The sequence below is a fragment of the Anneissia japonica genome, unplaced genomic scaffold (assembly GCF_011630105.1).
Source record: "Anneissia japonica isolate Jap-2015-1 unplaced genomic scaffold, ASM1163010v1 scaffold2878_len565122_cov162, whole genome shotgun sequence".
Classification (NCBI taxonomy): domain Eukaryota; kingdom Metazoa; phylum Echinodermata; class Crinoidea; order Comatulida; family Comatulidae; genus Anneissia; species Anneissia japonica.
In genome coordinates, this window is record NW_022758092.1 from 233,506 (window position 1) to 253,575 (window position 20,070).

At 33.9% G+C, this 20,070-nt stretch overlaps 1 protein-coding gene across 1 annotated transcript in view; it reads left to right on the plus strand.

Moving 5' to 3' along the window:
- Positions 1-1,844: 1,844 nt before the first annotated feature.
- The window catches only part of LOC117124989 (maternal DNA replication licensing factor mcm3-like), a 23,911-nt gene continuing 5,685 nt past the window's right edge, over positions 1,845-20,070 (plus strand). Inside the window, exons 1-3 of the mRNA XM_033271338.1 lie at positions 1,845-1,948; positions 10,320-10,415; positions 13,049-13,208. Of these exons, the coding sequence (XP_033127229.1) occupies positions 1,946-1,948; positions 10,320-10,415; positions 13,049-13,208 (259 nt within the window). The 5' untranslated portion in view covers positions 1,845-1,945. The remainder of the gene's footprint in view (positions 1,949-10,319; positions 10,416-13,048; positions 13,209-20,070) is intronic.

The window sequence follows — 20,070 nt, forward strand, 5'->3', positions numbered from 1 at the left end:
GCTCCGCCCCCGACCCCACCGGGGTCCTTAGGCAATCCTCTGGACCCCACGCCAAGAGAACCCCCCCCCCCTTGAAATGACCTGGCTACGGGCCTGTAAACACATTGTCTTTGGTGTAAATACTTTACCTACTTCAAAGCCGTGAGCTCAGACCACCATGGTTGGGGCTGAGGTGCAAAAAGTTAAGGAAATAGGTACCTAGATAGCCGGAAATGACACTCTTATATTCGTCATCATCACATCACCCTTGTAGTCAAAATGAAGCACCAACAAATTTCTCAAGATCTTTTATCAGCGAGTTTCGGCAATCAGTGATCTAATAACCTGTGTGATGTACTTGGGGCGGGCGGGATTTGGCGGTAGTGGGGTATGTGAGAATCCACAATCACCTCAGCCCCACTGTGGTTGGGGCTGAGATGGGAAAATTTTGAGAATATGGACCTCAAGTTTCCCGGAAATTGCACTACTCAGAAAAGTCCTACCGGTACTATGTTCGTAATTATAAAAATAATATAGGCCTTATCAAGAATACAATACAACAATTATTTTTCTCAATACAATTTAGGGGGTGCTATCGCACCGTATGCGCCCCTGAATCCGCCCAAGCATAGAAAATATAAGTTAAAAACATTATCTTTGATGTATTTACTTTAGTATCTACTTGAAAGACCTGAGTCACACCAAGTGACGTAACGCCTGCGTTCTCATGCAGCGGTCCGCAGGACACCCGAATTCTAGGGGCTCCGAAGGGGACCTACTCATTGGTTCCTACTGTACATCTAGCATCCCTGACCAAAAAGGACTTTGTTGATAAATAAAACCATAATGTGTCTCTAAAATCGACTGTAGGGCATATATAACATATTATAATGATTGAAAAGAAAGGGGTCTCGCCGGCCCGACGTGGCCCCCCTCTCGGGGGAAATAAAAAGAAAATGGAAATTAAAAAGAAAATTATATTCACAATTTTTATGTTTGTGAGTGCCATCTCCGGCCATTTATACATAGTAATAAATTTTCTTCAGCCCCACAAGGGCAACGGCATAATGTGTGTCTGAAATCGACTGTAGGACATATCACATATCACAGTGGCGGAATAAAGAGTGTGGGGGAGGGCCCCCACTAAATTTTTCAAAATATTTTTTAACTGGAGATAAAAAGAAAATTCATAATTTTGTCTGTGACGTGCCATTTCCGGCCATCTAAATGTGCCATATTCATAAATTTTCTTACCTCACTCAGCCCAAACCATGTTGGGTCTGAGGTGGTATGGACTCTCCAACTGTGAAAGTCCCTCCCGGCCTCAATTTTCTGCATATTATATCATTTATTCGTCGTTAAAAAAATTTAGAATAACAATGCACAACTAAAATCCCACGATGGAATTGGTGACCGGGACTTAAATAGGGCCCCGTTTCAGAAATACATAGGGCCCCCGGCCCCATCGTTACGCCACTGGTCACCTATCTGAGATCTCAACCCCAGCATAATGGGACTGGCTGAAGGGGTGAAAATATGTGTGATGTACCAGGAAGTAAAACTTAAAAACATTGTCTTTGATGTATTTGCTTTATTACTTTACCTACTTCAGTGTCGAGTCCACACCTAACCCAGCCCCACCATGGTTGAGGCTGAGATGCGAAAATTTGAGAAATAGTACCTCAAGCTGGCCGGAAATGGCACTATCATTCAAATATCATCACCATGTGATCTTTTATCAACGATTTTCGGCTTTCATAGAGATCTAATAATCTGAATTGTAGACCCTACCATTGAAAATAAAGCTTCATTGTCTTTGATGTATTTACTTTACATTACCTCTGTCTCTTATACACATCATCTTTTCGAAATAAATGCCCTAAAATTTGGCAAGTTCACTTTGAAGAGTGGAATAGAATCTCCAGTTTACTTTGATCTCAGAGTAATTGTGTCTTATCCTGAAATAATGGTAAGAACCGTAGGCCTAGCTAGGCCTAGGCCTAACCCGAGTGGTGACCACCCGAGTAGTTGCTGGCCCAACTTGCTTGCTTGGCTGTTTTGGCTTGTTTTGGATTTAGGTACAGCGGTGTTATCTTACTCGCTAAAGGTCCTACTAAATACTAATTCCCACCACGCGGAACCACAGGATGCAAAAATGATAAAAATATTACCACACGAGAGAAGAAAACAGCTATAATCAATAGAAACCAACTTTATTTAGAACGTGGTTTGTCCAAAGGCAAATTCTGTTAAAAATCAGTGTATGTTGTTTATGTTTGGTTTTGCCCATCGTGTCTCGGTAAGTAATGCATTGACATTTTGGATCTATAACGCATTGACGTATCACCAGAAATGCATTCAACCATGACCTTACCTCAAGATATTATGTACTACCACATCATACATGAACGGTGCATGATATATGAACTTATTCTAAATTTAAACAAAATGAGTATTTAAATCGTAGTTTCAGGGGCGTACGGTGAAAAATCGTACGCAATTAGCCATCAATCATCCAACCCACCAGTGACCGTTTCTTCTAAGGGGAAGAATTTCGTCATGTACAGTATATTTTATAAGTAACCGCTGCTATTAGCATGCGTCAGCTATGTACAGCTATGTAAACCATTTATTATTTCATAAAAAAGACGCCCTTATGCTAATTAATGTGTCAAGTATGCAAGAGATCAGTTTATACAAGGTTAATTCCAGGGACGGCTGAGATAATTGTGTAGAAATAAATGTATTTTTATCACTAATTTTAACCTTTGTTATTTTTCTAATATACTGTGTGTTCTTCATTTACGACCATTTATGGTATCCATCCATTTTCAATTGTAACTGCTGTGCTGTGGATGAAATGAATCCGGAAAACTGTTCTGTTCTTCAGAGTGTTGGCCATATAATTAGACAAAGTAGAAAATGGACATGATACATAATGAGAATAGGTTGACTTACGAACTCTGCAGTGTATATGCTTTATTGAACTAAGATTGATGAATATTGCATTACAAAATACTGTACGTGTTTTAACATATTGGTCTATGCTGTTACTGTCTTGGCACGTTTTACCCTCAGTCGTTGTCGTCCAGGTTTACATGTGCTCTTTGAGGGAATTGGAAAAAGTTATCAGACCGTTGGAAAAAGTTATTGTTCTTTAATTGCGTGGTGCATTAGAAAACATTGGTTTTATTAAAAATATAAAAACGGTCATGCAGTATTGAGTCATAGACAGTAGGCCTATTTATGTGAATGTTTAATTCATTGACGCGTTACTAAAAATTGATCAGTAGGCCTATGCCTATTCATTTTGTGTTTGTTTAAATAAATAAGTAAATTTGTGTACATACAGTATGTCGGGTGCTCAAATTAAACATAATGTACATTGAAACTCAAATTCTATGTGGCTTTATTAACTGTTTTTGTTTTAAAGTACCGTACCCGGATTTTCAACAAACACTCCCTGAAATCGTTTAAAAACAGATTAATAATGCTCAGATCATCAGAGCGCTATTTTTTTAGGCATTTTTTTGCTGATTTTTAGGCATATTTTGATTGAGACTCACAAGTGACAGAAAACAAGAGGACTTCTTTCAGGAAATGAAAAATACATTTATTTCTTCTCGAAAATTTTAATCCTCCCTGCCACCTTCTTTATTGTGATACCTTGCATAGTTTGAAATATTAATTAGCATAAACACAAAGGGCGTATCTTGGTAAAATAACAATAATGGTTTATGTAGTATAGGGTTGATGTATATGACAAATAAAAATATAAACTTTAAATACGGTAATGTACCATTAGCCCTACAGTGGTTCAGGAAGCAGTCGACAAATTTACCTACATACAATGATAATAAAATGAGAGGTCCCGAAGTGAGTAGATATTTGATGAAGGATGTGTTATAAATAAAAATGTATTATAAATAAATATATTTTTGAACCTTGAATCTTTGTTTATATTGAATGTAGGACATAAACCACCCAGGACATAAACCACCCAGACGTAAACCACCCAAACTGGAATATACCATTGTGAAATTAGGGTGTGCAGTGGGGTGGACAATGTTGGGTGGGCCTGTTTTTATCAGCTTCACAATAGGATAGACTACACTGTGACTGTGACCTATTATACGCCTTTAATTCATTCAACTCTTTTGACAACATGCATGTATTTTAATAATCATTGTAGATTTTTTCCTGATTTCAGTAATCACTGGGCTTAAATTTTGTATTTTCCTAATGATTTTAACACAACAAGTTGTATTTTTTTAATGATTTTAACACAACAATTAACTTCAAAGTTTAATGGAAATTCAAATACATTTAATAATATTAATAGTTTGAATCTAAAAAGTCGTATTTTGTAGTAAAGTTTTAATATGATTAATTTAATAACATTTTTTTTCTCTCTTGGTATGGTATTTGTCTAATATTATAGTATTCACAAGGACTTGTCCCTACTTCCTTTAAATATGATTTAATAATAATAATATTATTATAATAATAATGATAATAATAATCATAATAATAATAATAATGTGAATGTAAACAGTCATATCCAATAATGAATGTATATTAATAAAATATTCATGTTAATAAGATCTTACTATTTTATATTTTATCTATTTGATTGAATTGTCACTATTGTATAATTAATATTTCTTCTTGCATTAATGACAGTTGTAAAGAAACGAAACATACACAGTAATTTAGTAGTAAAACCGATTTATTTCCATAATAGTGAATACAATCTAATTAAATACTCTGTTACAAATAGAGTAAACTTATACTACAGTTACATTATTTACATTTACATTAAATAAGATTAAAATTACACATACAGTACCTTTAATTGTAAAACTGAATCTTCAAAGTCTGACTTATCAGTAAAACAGCCGCATTATCGTCAGTACTGCAGTGCATATGCTGTAGTAGGGGATACATTCCTTAAAAGAGAACTAGCAAAATGATTTTTTGTCCTAGAGTGGATTTTTGATATGCCATTAATAATAGAATCAACCTTACAAATCGTTCTTTGGCTATTTTTTATAAAGTTATAGGTGATTATATACGATTTTACCATGACGTCACTGGCGAAAAAGTAACAAAAGATCGTGTAAATAGTGCCGCGTAAGGTATCCACCGCGTAGGGTATCCGCCGCGTACGATCTTTGCTTGCATGCTGTAACAATCACAGTTTACAACCATGGTTACAGCATAAATGCAAAGATCGTACGCGGCGGATACCCTACACGGAACTATTTACACGATCTTTTGTTACTTTTTCTGCCAGTAGCGTAATGGTAAAATCGTATATAATCGCCTATAACTTCATAAAAAAAAGCCAAAAAACGATTTTAAGGTTGATTCTATTATTAATGGCATATCAAAAATCCTCTCTAGAACACAAAATCATTTTGCTAGTTCTCTTTTAATTATTTTCTTGACTTCCTATAGTATTACGGTAGTAATTAGTCATACATAATTACAATACACAGTATGCTCATGTTAGGGTTAAATTTCCTTTAGCCAAAATGGCTACAGGTTCTTAATTTGTTTAGCCAAACTGTAAATGCTTAAATACTGTAGCCAAATTTAAATACCAATGAAAATCACATGCACATTCAGTCTCTGATACAGTTTTTTTAAACACAACAATACATTCTTTGTCATCACAAAATGACGCTTGTGGTTGTAAACAATAGGACACGCCTCCTAAACTCTGCCCGCCAATTGGTTAGTTTTATTCATGTGGTAGTGTGCAAACATGTGCTTCGGTTGTGATGACGTCAGATCAGCCAAAGTTTCATAGTGCGTGACAGGAACAAGCTTGTGTGTAACCAATAAAGTGTTAAACAGATTTAAAGTGTATTAAAGCAAATAACCCTCATGGTTTTATTTGGAGTCAAATCTAAATAAGTCTAACCAATTTATATTTCATTCTCTAAAAACTTCCTCTGAAATTAAATTAGCATGTTTTGAAAGTGTATTAAAAGTGAAAAGGAGGAGTGAGGTAATTTTTAGTGATGAATCTAATGGTGTCCGAATCCGAGTAATCTGCTGGAAAGTCACTTGCAGAAACTTGCTTTGAGTTCCGTCTTTATTTCTGGTTGATTCCAATGATTTTTAAGCATTAAAACGAAAATGCACTTTCGAAACAATGGAAGGCGTAACTTTTACTTTATCTAACAATAACGTTTACAGGCATGTTATTTTAATCAATATAATACGCTCCATGGCAATGCCACTGGACTAGAAGCATCTCTTTTTCACAGCATCTGGTACGCTTTTATTTTGTTATTTCTTGTTACGATGTTTATGTAACTGATCGTCCGGTTTTTAGAAGTTTTTTATTTTGTTGTTGTGTTCAAACCAAATAATACATTCGGATTATGTTTTTGGAATGCCTTTTTTATTAATATGGTTTGGGGTATTTTGGGAAAATTTAAAATCAGGCATAAATTTGATTATTTTTAGTAAATAACATTTTTTTTAAACTTTAAAATTTCAATATCATATTGGCTGTTTCAAGTAAATATGTAACTGCAAAATTTATTATTGATAGATCCAATTCTGAGAAATAAGTGTAAGTTAATTACACATAATAAATGTAATTCCATAAAAAACTTGTATGTCTACTAAAAAATTGATCTACCAGCATAGAATATTGCATTCTGTGTATTCATAAGACATGTTTTATTTAATTCCATTGTTTTTATTTCACAATACCCTACAGGTTGTGTAAATATAGCGACTGATATTCATTGTATCATTTTATATTCGTGTTTATTTGCACACAATATTAATTGAGAAATGAACAACTCAATTCATCTAGTGATAATACTTTTCGTCAGAGCTTGATGAATTATTTGTTAATGCTTCAAGCTGCTCGAAATTCTACGTATTAATTAATTTGTAGACTTATTTCCAAATATACAGTAATGCATAGCATATTGCATCCTCTGTATTCATAAGACATGTTTTATTTAATTCCATTGTTTTTATTTCACAATACCCTGCAGGTTGTATAAATATAGCCACTGATATTCATTGTATCATTTTATATTGGTGTTTATTTGCACATATATTAATTGAGAAATGAACAACTCAATTCATCTAGTGATAAAACTTTTCGTCCAGAGCTTGATGAATTATTTGTTAATGCTTCAAGCTGCTCGAAATTCTACGTATTCATTAATTTGTAGACTTATTTCCAAATATACAGTAATGCATAGCATATTGCATCCTCTGTATTCATAAGACATGTTTTATTTAATTCCATTGTTTTTATTTCACAATACTCTACAGGTTGTGTAAATATAGCCACTGATATTCATTGTATCATTTTATATTCGTCTTTATTTGCACATTATATTAATGGAGAAATAAACAACTCAATTCATCTAGTGATAAAACTTTTCGTCTAGAGCTTGATGAATTATTTGTTAATTGCTTCAAGCTGCTCGAAATTCTACGTATTAATTAATTTGTAGACTTATTTCCAAATATACAGTAATGCATAGCATATTGCATCCTCTGTATTCATAAGACATGTTTTATTTAAATCCATTGTTTTTATTTCACAATACCCTGCAGGATGTATAAATATAGCCACTGATATTCATTGTATCATTTTGTATTATTACTTGCACATTATTTATTAATGGAGGAATGAACCACTCAATTCATCTAGAAAGAATTTTGAACAAGTTATCATTTTGCAATATACACACATTCAGTAAAATATATACTGTATATATCATACTTTTACAAAAATTTCCGTGGCCTGAATTTAGGATTATTATATGCGAGAATAGTGCCCGTATAACTATAGGGCTAAAAACTTTGGAGTGCTTTTGTTACAGTATGTTCGTAGCAGACCGAAGAGATCCCCATAGGAAGATTGTTTTAAAGGGTCTCTCATGAACATTATATACACTTCCTCGCCAGCTATATATATATAATGTATAGGCCTAATTATAAAACATGGAAAGATCAACAAATACAGCATGAAATATGGAATCACTATGGTTTGCATGGTTTGTTTTGAGTTTGTTTCATACCATGACACTATAGTGTACATTAATCCAAATACAGTATCGTATATTCGCGTATAAGACAAGGCTTAAAATAGCAAATTACGATTGAAAAATGGGGGAGGGGGGTCATCTTATACGCGCGACATACAAATTTTAGGGAGTGTTCGTCTTATACTCCCTACATACAAAAGTCGTCCAAAATCTTCTTAAACTCGGAGGTCGTCTTATACGTGGGCTGCCTTATACACGAGTATATACATACTTAATACGGTAGTTTATTTGTTGTGTGAAGTAATAAATTGTGTATCCAAACAAAGGTTTAATATTAAAAAGTATTTATAGTGCAAATAAATTGTTTATTTATTACAGTTGTTTATTCATTAAATTCATGAAGTGCAATTGTTAATTGAGATTTTTATACTTTTTTGTTAGTTAATTTTTTTAATCTTACATATTGTCAATTTTTTCATCATCTCATTGATTATTTGAATGCTTAAAATAATTAACTTTTATATTTTTATAGCTATTATTATTATTAATGTTAGGGAGTTGAAGGGACACATCCTTTCCTGTGTGATAGAAGTTTTTGTACAAATTTTGCCCCTTCTGGGCCTCCCTCTTTCTTCGTCCTTGTATTTGTTTTATTTTTTAATTGCTAGAAGGAATAACAAAAAAAAAATAGCTTCTTTTAGTTTTACAAATTAAATATAATGATTAATGTATTGCAAAGTAATTCTGATGCTATGGAGATCAGAACAATTTCATTTTTGGGCCCAAAGTTTAAATATTGTTTTGAAGCAAGTCTAATTTTGAAGCAAATTCAAGGCTAAATCAAATTGCTTGGATTTAGGATGATGAAAAAAATCATGGCAGGTAAATAATACAGGCATATGTTGCCTTTGTGAAACAACTCAAAAGAAACTAGATAATTTTCTATTTGAATGCCAAAACTAAAAGCTATCAGAGATATGACCTTTTATGAATTAGAAAGAGAATTGCGCAACAATAATTTAAATACATTCTGGGATGATTTTATCCATGACTATTGAATACAAACATCATTTATTTCTAGACGACCCTTCTTATATAAATAGACAACTTTCAACCATTTTTGACAATTATTGCGAAAAATACATTAAGCTTGCCTGGAATACTGTATCAGATATTTTTAAGATAAGTGCTTAATTACTACCTTTACATTATTAATTTGAATTAGTTTTTTTTTTTTTTTCTGTGTTTTTGTTTTTTGTTTTTCTTATAGTAGTTTAATTTATTGTAGTTAAGGAGTTTCGTTTCATGTAAACAGTTGCTTTATTTGACTTGTTATAGTGTAAGTTACTTTTTCATGTTTCTTTTGATTATTTTGATTATGTTTTTGGATGCACCATCAATGGTGATGTGTGCCACTGTAAAAAAAAAAGTCTCCAAACAAATTTGCTTGGATTTTATTAAAATAACATAATAATTTGTATTCCATTTAAAATGCGTCATCTAGGAGGGTGGTCAATGCAACTTATACCCTATTCAGACTACACTCTCTTGCGATCGGTTGTGATGTAATCGGTGGTAATCCAAAACTGATTACTCCCTATCGCAATCAACGAACGCATTCAGACCAACACAAACAAACTTTATATTCTAGGGCCTAGGCCTCCGTTGTCTAGGCCTATGTTGCCTGACCTCAGCCAAACAGTGCCTGTGGAATTCATTGTGATTCGTTGCCATCAGATTCCCTGGTAATCGGGAGTAATAAAATTGTAGCACCCAATCGCAACGGGTAACAATTGCGATATCGATTACATATCGACTGCTATTGGTGAGCTTTCACACATGATTTTACTTTGCGATTGGGTGTCGCAGTTGCTACAACCGATCGCAATGTGATGCTAGTCTGAATGGGGTATTCATTTATAAAGCAAATTTGTGACCTCGGCCCACGGTCTTTTTCGGATAATAAGGGCTGTTTTCCAGGCAGATTTTTCAGAAAATTAGGCTTTGACCTAATCTTAATTTATACCAATGTTTTATGCAGTACCGGTAGTTACGATTCTGTGCACATTTTCCTAGCGATTTTTCATACAAATTTGAGCTACTTTTTGAGGTATCATCCACGCAATTAAAATACTTTACAGTCTGGGACCATATTCCCATGGTGGTATTGATCTTCAAGGCATCTGAAATTTTTTTTCAGCCTTCCCCCTCCCCCCACTCTAGTACTGCCACTGCATTCAATACAGCCAGCATTCATGTACTTCTTGTAATAAATGTTTACTCTGATTATCTTTTTGTTACTTTAAGAAAAAAGTTTCAGATCTCCTGTGGGATTCAGTTGGCGCTGATATAGAATTCAGGCATTTATGTGGCGTGCCATACACTGCATTGCCTCTAGCTACCGTAAGTTGTAAAAGAAATAGTGTATCCTCTTTACTGTATTTGAGATCACCCTTTATTATGATTTGAAAATTTTGCCTCGGGGTTCAGTATCCTCTCAGAGGGTTAGCTTTGTGTTTAAACCGGGTACTCATTGCGTGCGATGGCAACGCGACGACGAACTCATTCGACGACGCGGACACAACGGATCACTTTTTAAGTGAGAATCCGTTGAGACTGCCACTGACAATCAGCAGATGACGTCGCGTCATCTAATGCTCGCCGGAAGCAGAGGTGGATTCGTCGTGCGACGATCGTACAACGCTGTGAGTGCCTGTCTTTAAAGTCAGGCTCCAGATAAAAAAAATATTTTTTTGATATGTTGTACAACTGATTTTTCTTAAGACAAAAAGCATGTATAAGAGTGACTGATCACTGGTCTGGGTGTTGAACCAAGCTTTACCTCGATTCATTTTTATATTTTGGTGTAAAAGCGGTCTTCCAATATTTATTCGCGCAAATTGCAAATTTCTGCTTATATACATGCACGGTTTAATTTTTAACTACGAACTTCCTTACTGCGCATGCTTATAAGAAGAAAAAAATTGGTGATTCGTGCGTATAAATTTGCCTCAGAAAACAGCATGGGTTCATAATTAACATTAATTACTACCACTAACAAGTTGCATAAATGGCGCGGCCGGTTAACGCTGTGTTGTATGGCACCGAAGGTTGTGAGTTCAAATTGTGCCTCAGTGTTTATTTTTATTTATTTTTATATTGTTATCATTATTATTAAGTGTAATTATAATTACCGTATATACTATCAGCATCGCCCTGCACTTTCAGCCCACAAAAGCTGCAAAAAAAACATCTTAATAAAGAAGCAAAGAGTATAAAGATATAAGTGATTGTTGATTGAATATTGTAGATATTGAATTATTGATTGAATATAGTAGATATTGAATTTAAATCTTTAATTGATATGTCTTTTATTGTAATAATTTGGAATTATTGTATATTATAGTTTGTTAGGTAATTAATAATATTTATTTTTGACTGAATTTTCGAATTTTAATTATTTTATTAATGTAATTAATAATAAGTATATTTTTGCGCCGCACCTTTAGGCTGCTACGATCAAGATGACAACAGTCATTAAGAAGCATTATGTAGCGGTAGCATTTTCTACGAAGAAATGGGAATTCCGAACTAAGCAATGTGCATGTGGCAGTTACCAAAGAACGTCCGCAAATTATCTATAAAATACAGTGAGCAAGCGCTTGGAAATGCTAAACAGCCAGTGAGCATGTGCATTGAGTAAGTGACGTTGAGCCATGTCGAGCATGCGCAGTTACCAAAAAGACGTCTCAGGAATCAAATGGCGCCTGCGAAGTGGGTATCAGTTACCAAAAAGCATCTCAGGAACCAAATAGCGTCTGCTAAGAGGGTATGAAATAGAAATGGGAAAATAGAACTGTAATGCAACAATTGAGCATGCGCAACTCAGCTAAAGCGATCAGGTTATGGAAAAATAAGTACAGGACATGAAGTACTATTTTCGTTGACAAGTCTTAAAAGTACAGTACTGCATAGCCAGTGTTTTATTTAATATATAGTATTATATCAGACTAGTAGAACGGCTCATCTATTTCTACTTTGAAATAGATGTCTACTCTTTACCTATCGATTGATTAAGCATCTAAAACAAATAGCTGAATACAAATCTGTTAATGGGTAGTTTTCGCTGCATTCCCGGCAAAATTCCACTAAAAATGACTTTTTTTAGAAAATATGCATTTGCATTACTCCAGTTATTATAAATCATGGAAAAATATTGGCATAACAAATTTGAAATAATTCCTATGAAATATTATATTTCACAAGCGTCAATACTAGCAACGGAAAATATCATGTCGGCCGTTTTTATGTGTGATAACAAAACCTAAAATCGAGGTAAAGGCTAGACCTAGCCAGCAGCGTTGGATAGGCTAATGTTTTCGGCGCCTACGATATTTCTTCTCACGACCTATCGCAAAATCAACATGAAAAATTCATCCGCATTTATTTTTTGTGTGGAACACAAAAAATCAAATTTCAGTCTTATTTTACATTTTTTTCATTCTTAGGAATGTCTAAATTCAGTTAAACTTGCAATTACGTATTATATTTATAAATCTTTATAACATTATACAAAAATTAGATTTTTCTTAAAAATTGAAATTTTGCCGGGAATGGGGCTTTAATGCTAACGGATGTTGCGAAGTATGTTAATTTCAGGATTTTACGTGCTCGACGTACGTTAGTTACGGGTTTGTGCATGCGTAATATGATTTGTTTACAAAATGGACAGGGCTATCACGTTGCATGTTGTGTACTAACGTTACAGTTAATGTTAACATCGTGCGGCGAAAACTATCTATACTGTACTTGTCACCGATTAATAGATAGGAAGTTACTGACTATCTATTGTCTGCTATCAATATGCAATAAGGCAATTCTAAAAAACCTTAAAAGACAAAAAAAAAAACAAACTACTAAGATCTATTAAGGTTGTTTAGTTTGGCAGAGGTAATGAAAAAAAACGTATGTAAAATGAAATATAAAAAACAAATTTGGTATCTAATTCAATGTATCACTGGGTTTTTTTCTTCTAGTGCATGGCTGTGAATTACAACAAACCAATGTTGATTTGCAGAAAAGAAGCTAAAGACTATGGAACTAAAAAGATGATTAAAGGAATTTTTGAAGGAGGAGATAAATGCTTGATTGGAGGATGTTGTCACAAGTGGGACCAGTGTCATGGAAACGGCAGAAGTAAGAAAAACAACAATCATATAATTTATCCAATGGTATGATAATACAGTATGCTATAATCTGCCATTCTGAGAAAAAAAAAACTTGTTCCACTTTTTTGAATATTGATTATTTTAGACTGATTAAAATGCAGCCACATGCTCATTCAATAAACTTGTAAATATTCAGAACCTTCCAGAACAATTTATATAATTTCCAGTTTCAATTAATGACCTTTCCGGAGTGTCAATCAAACTTAACAACTGACTAATCAGAACAGCGCTAGGAATGCGCGCGCGTCTTACAAACACACGTGTTGTCCCACAAACGCACGTGTTCGCGTATGTTTTAACACTGCCTTCTTGTGGGACCAAAAACAATATCCAAGGGGCGGGGCTTAGCGGAAACGTCCATTATCGACTGCTTCATAGTATATAAACCAATTAAAAACTAAATGCATATTGTAATGCATGTTAACAAAGAAAGGGTTCTTTGTTACCAAATATGTTCTGTTGCACATTCAATGAATAATCAATAAATTAAAAATTAATATCAAGTTGATGAGTATAAGAAGTAAGGCATGTAAATGACATTACCATTATTATAGGAAATTTCTAACTGTCCAAATTTCAATAGAACGTACTGTACCAAGCTAAGTTCTACTGCCAAAAAGTTGAAGAGAATAGCGCTGAAGAAACATTTAATGGAATATTACCACTGAAATTACAAGTTTTGCTTTCTGATAAACACTTTGTATTATCTGCTGTTTTGCCGAAGATAAAAAAAGGAAACCATGATGAATGTATCTTCACATGACACACCTCGCATAGAACTGCAAGAACCCATTCTGCTGGTCATAGCTCGTTGGGTAGTTGGTAGTATCGGTGTAATTGCCAACTCATTTGTCATATTTGTGTTCGTCTACAACAAGACTTACAAAAAGTCTCAGTCGCTCAAATTATTTCTCCATCAAACTGTGATTGATTTGTTTGGCTCTCTTATGTTTTTGATCTTCTACACCATCGATATTCCTGATGGCAATGGTGGAACCATATTCTGTAAAATGCGTTTGTTCTTCATTTATGCACCGGCAACATCATCATCATACAATTTTGTTATGCTTACAGTGGAACGCTATATTGCTGTCGTCCATCCCTTATTTTATCTCCAGAAGTCCTTGAGTGAGAAAATTACATACCTGTCACTCCTGGGCCCCCATGTATGTGCTGTACTCATAACGATATCTTTTCCTATATATGCAGACATACATCGATATGTGAAAGCATGTCCATTAGAAATTAATGCTGTTGCTGGTATGTTAATAAACAATTTTCAGTTCCTGGTACCCCTCAGCATTATGCTCTACTGTTATGTGAAAATACTGGTAAAGTTACACAAAACAAGAATAGTTAGTAATGACCTTTCAGCTGACATTCAACCAAATAATGGTGGAAGCTCTCAAAGTATAAAATCAGATATGTTGACTACACTCATCTTAATTATATTTGTTTACATTGTTACAGAAACTCCACACTATGTTACCTTCTTCCTGTATCTCATAGGCCATAGTGTCAGTCCTATAGCTATTGATGTGAGTGTGTTGGTGCTGGTTTCAAATCTTGCTATCACTCCATTTATCTACTGTATGGCATGCAAGGATTTTCAACGAGGACTTCAAAAAATCAGAGCACAGATATTCCAGGGTTAGAATCACAAAATTGAGTACAGTATGTTAAGAGAGACATTAAATATATACTCTCAGAATTCAAGATAAGATGAAGTCAACAGATTTCTTAAAACATAACCATTTGAATTTCATTTCATTTATTTCGTTCAAAAGAGCATTATTTAATATTGACAGAGAGCAAAAAACAACACTCGGAGAGCAAAAACAATACAAGAATTGCAGCCAAAAACTAGTTAAAATGTTCAATTTACAAGGGTAAAATTCGAGATACGAACAATTAAATTAGAATTATAATTGCTTAGCATAAACTAGTTTTGAAGTTCTGATAAAAAAATTTATTCAAAAAAAAAGTTCATCTTGGACACCAACTCAGCTCTCGGAAAGTTATTAAATTGAGAACAATGTCCCCCCATAAAGACTTCATGTGCACGAATAGTTCCCACTAATATATTCTGATTATTATTTTGTCGATGATTACTAGAGTTTATACTCTGATTAAAGCGGTGCTTTACTGATAACTGTACAATGTTAACAAAGACATGGATTCTAAGTTACAGTATAATTACGTATTGTCCCTCATTAGACAATGATTTATAAAATTCACACCTACAAAAAATATATCAAATCAATGAATATAGAAATTCCAAACTTTGATAAAATGGAACGATGATACGTTCTTCTGTCATATCAAGAGACACAAGGGGAGTTGAAAGGGAACTGCGCAAGAGAAATTGCTACCATTGCTTTTTCTACCCATTTTTTAATACCACAGATGCCAAACATTTCACAAATACTAGATAGCTTAAGGAAACTATCGATGTACTGTATCTAGAAATATCACAGCTCGCATACAATCGCAAGATCCCTTGTTGCTGGTCATAAGTTGTTCTGTGTTTGCTGGTATTGGTATCATTTCAAACTCCATTGTCATATATGTGTTCGTCAACAACAACACCTACAAGAAGTCTATGTCGCCGAAATTACTTCTCCATCAGACTGTGAATGGTTTGATTGGGTTTCTGATATACAAAACATTAATGTTCCTGATGGCGCTGTTGAAACCATTCTCTGTAAAATACGATTTCTTTTCTTGTAAGCGTCGGCAACATCGACATATAATTATCATGCTTACATTTGAACGATATATTGCTTCCGTCCATTATTGTATTCAACCTAGTAATGGTGGAAGAACTCAAAGAGTTGAGTCAGATCTGTTGAGTACACTTTAACTGAATTGCTTTTGTTTATATTGTTACAATGACTCCAAACTCTGTTGGTATGTTGATATATTAAATTCATATTTCATATGCCATTGGGTTAGTTATTTATTTATTGGGGCGGGTTTGTTGCTGATGGATTTAAATCTTACCATCAATCCATTTATCTACTGTATGGCATGCAAGGATTTTCAACAAGGACTTCGGAAGATCAGAGATGACATATTCCATGGTTAGAAATACAAACTTGAATATGTTAAGAGAGACACTATGTATATACTGTCGGAGGTGATTAAGTAAACGTGAAAATATAAATATTGGAATTGTATTCTAATATTAGTAATAGTAATGTACTTTCTACTGAATGTAAGTGTGGATTTTTTATAAAAATTGTTTGGTATTACATGGTGTTAATCTTTTTAGTATTTTATTAATATCATGGCCGTGTAGAAGAACACACTGTAAAACCCCTTTCAGATAGACATTGCCGCAATATTGCGTTAAGCAAGTGGGCATAATTGCTGGTCTACTGTGGCGTAACAACCGCAGATTCAGCAGGTTCGTTGAACCTGGGCCCGTGCTCCAGGGACCCCCGATTTATAAGGGCCCAGCTCCTGTATAAAAAATCTAATAAAGCTTTGTTTTATTGTGACATTTGACTATTTGCTTCCTTCCAGCCAAATAATTTTGGAACCAAAAAAACTTGTTTGCTATACATCCATAGTTTTAAATTTTCATAGTAGTAATGTACGATTCATTGTGTCAAAACAATGTGCAATATCGTTAAAGCATGTGGCTATGATTTCACAGTCATTAATGGATTCTAGTAGCCAATCATTTATTACACGGTGAAGGTGTAGTCAACATTTATACAGTCATTTTCATTGAGATTTGTAATAATTTGATGTTGGACTTGCTTTTAAACAACTTTAAATGTGGCATATACCAATGAGATTGGTCTGTTATGATTAGGACTTGGTTTGTTACCGTTGCCTTTTCATTGGGTAGTCATTGAGACTTTCCAATCGTTTTGTGATATAGCGTGATGCGAGTCTTAGTAGCCTGTATCAATAATATTAATGTCAAGGTTACTATTTCAGATAAACATGTCAGGTTCTTTTCAATAATGCTAGATACAAGTCCTGTAAAATTTATTATGTGACTACAATCATATGTCAAAATATTGAGTCCTGAGATGATGGCGTGCATTTCATATGTATTATACTTTCCAACTATTTGGGTTTTTTCATTCTGTTTTGTCTTCTTTGATTGAGTTTTCTCTTTCTATATTACTAAAATAATCACTAAAATGCTCACAATCAAGATTTCGATAAGTATTTCATTCCCCAATGTTTGGGATTGTGTTTATATTGGTTTTTAACAGATAAAATGTAATCTGATTTGGATTTTTAAATTTTACTCGTGCATTTGTTTCTAAGTAAACGATATTTATTAAATGATGTTGGCCTGCTATGTTTATCGAATAAGTGTTTTACATCATCACAGCCATACATAAGTCTAATGATGTCAGGTGTGATCCATTTAATTTTATTTAGCTTAAGTACTGTATATAAAACTAATATACAAGATAACTGTTAACATTGTTCAGTGGTTAATCGGATAAATAAAATAAACCAATTCAGTAAATATCAAATGTTCTTTTTTTTGTCATAAGAAGTAAAAATCCGTATTATTATCAGGGGTTGATTTGGGGGGGGGGGCGTGGTGTCCCCCCCCCCCACTTTGCAAAGTAAGAAAAAATAAGAATATAAATTGATTGAAAATAATCGATCACCCAAAAATGCCTCAGAGGTTATCTTCGGGCACCTAGAAAACAAAAGATTCACGGTGGTATGCCCCCGGACCCGCTAGGGAAGTGTTGTCTCGATCGGTCACTTTCGGTCCCCGCTTTTGGGAATCTCTGGATCCGCCCTGATTATGGTTAGTCCAGCCAATATCTGGCTCTTCAAAGATGCCGTCTGAGAACATCTAAAAATTAAAAATTAAAAAATTGAAAGATTAATTGTCAAAATAGTATAAAATATCAGAAGGGTCCCTGCTCTTAACCACATCAGTGAGTGGTACACTTCTATCTTAGTTGACATGGTCAGTTAATTTGAATGCGTCAAGAGCCCCGACTGTACTCTTGAACCAGGGCTTCTCACAACCTAGTTACGCCACAGCCGGTCTATAATCTTTCACTCAGCGCCTTTGTTATCGCAATCTAACGATTTTCTGTCTGAAAGGGTCCAAAAGAATGGCATAATATTGACGGTTGACTTTTTCTTTACTTTCTTGTCAATATGGCACCCAATCAAACTTTACAGCTGTTGTTATGTAAATGTTACTTGGTTCTGTTTATGTATGCGCTGTACGTACAGTACATTACACAAACAGAATGTTCTTATTTTGGCTAGAGCAATTTTAAAGATCATTTCGAAACCGTTCAAGAGGAAAGGGGATTGAAATTTTGAGCAGCTAAACAATGGCGACGAAAAATGGAAAGGAAAGCGAAAGGAAGTGAGATACCACCACGCTCAATTGTTTTAACTTTAACCTTGTTTGCTTATGCATAAATGCACATGCTGGCTTGATTGCCACAACATTGAATAAACCCTTTCTGAGAGAGCAAGAGTAACCATTACCACAGTATTGTGACAATATTACTAGGATGCGAAGTGACCTAAAGTAAGCTGGCATATTGGCGTATCGACCCTTTCAGACAGAAACCCATGCCGGCATGTACCGCAATATTGCGGTATTGCAGCTCTGTTTGAAAGGGGTATAAGGGTCAAATCAGATCTGTTGACTACTGTACTCTCATCTTAATTGTATTTGTTTATATTGTTAGAGCTGGCCAAACTCTGTTAGTGTGTTAATGTATTTCATATGCCATTGTGTTACATATTTATAGAGTTGGGAGTGTTGCTGCTAGATTTAAATCTTGCCAACAATCCATTTATCTACTGTGCATGCAAGGATTTTCAACGAGGACTTTCTATAGCGCCCTTTTCATGAATGATCATGTTCAAAAGCGCTTAACATTAAGAATACAATAAATTAATAGTCAAAATATAAACAATTGAGAATATCAAAATTTATACATTAATTACAATAATATTTATAAAATGATACAGAAAAAAGGATCCAGTATTAATTAACCGACAATATTGTATAAAGCAGTTATAAAAATCTAAAATTTGCACAATATCTCAAATTGAGGCATACATTTAATATTTCGGAAGCAATATATTGATACATTAAAAATTGAAATAAAACAATTTAAAACTATATCATTATTATTGATTAAAATATTTTATTAAAAATTGAGCTATAATTAAAACCATCAAGCTTCAATTAAATTACCAGTTTTATTTTTTTTTATTACAAAATTTAAAAAATGTGCAGCAGTAACAAGTTATTGATTATAATTTAGGATGAATAAATGCGTTTTCAGTGCTTTTCTAAAAATGTCTAATCAGAGAGACATTAAGTATATACCTGTCTCTTATACACATCTAGATGTGTATAAGAGACAGATTTGCTTCCTTCCAGCCAAATAATTTTGGAACCAAAAAAACTTGTTTGATTTACATCCATAGTTTTAAATTTTCATAGTAGTAATGTATGATTCATTGTGTCAAAACAATGTGCAATATCGTTAAAGCATGTGGCTATCATTTCGCAGTCATTAATGGATTCTAGTAGCCAATCATTTATTACACGGTGAAGGTGTAGTCAACATTTATACAGTCATTTTCATTGAGATTTGTAATAATTTGATCTTGGACTTGCTTTTAAACAATTTTAAATGTGGCATATACCAATGAGATTGGTTATGATTAGGACTTGGTTTGTTACCGTTGCCTTTTCATTGGGTAGTCATTGAGACTTTCCAATCGTTTTGTAATATAGCGTGATGCGAGTCTTAGTAGCCTAGTATCAATAATATTAACGTCAGGGTTACTATTTCAGATTA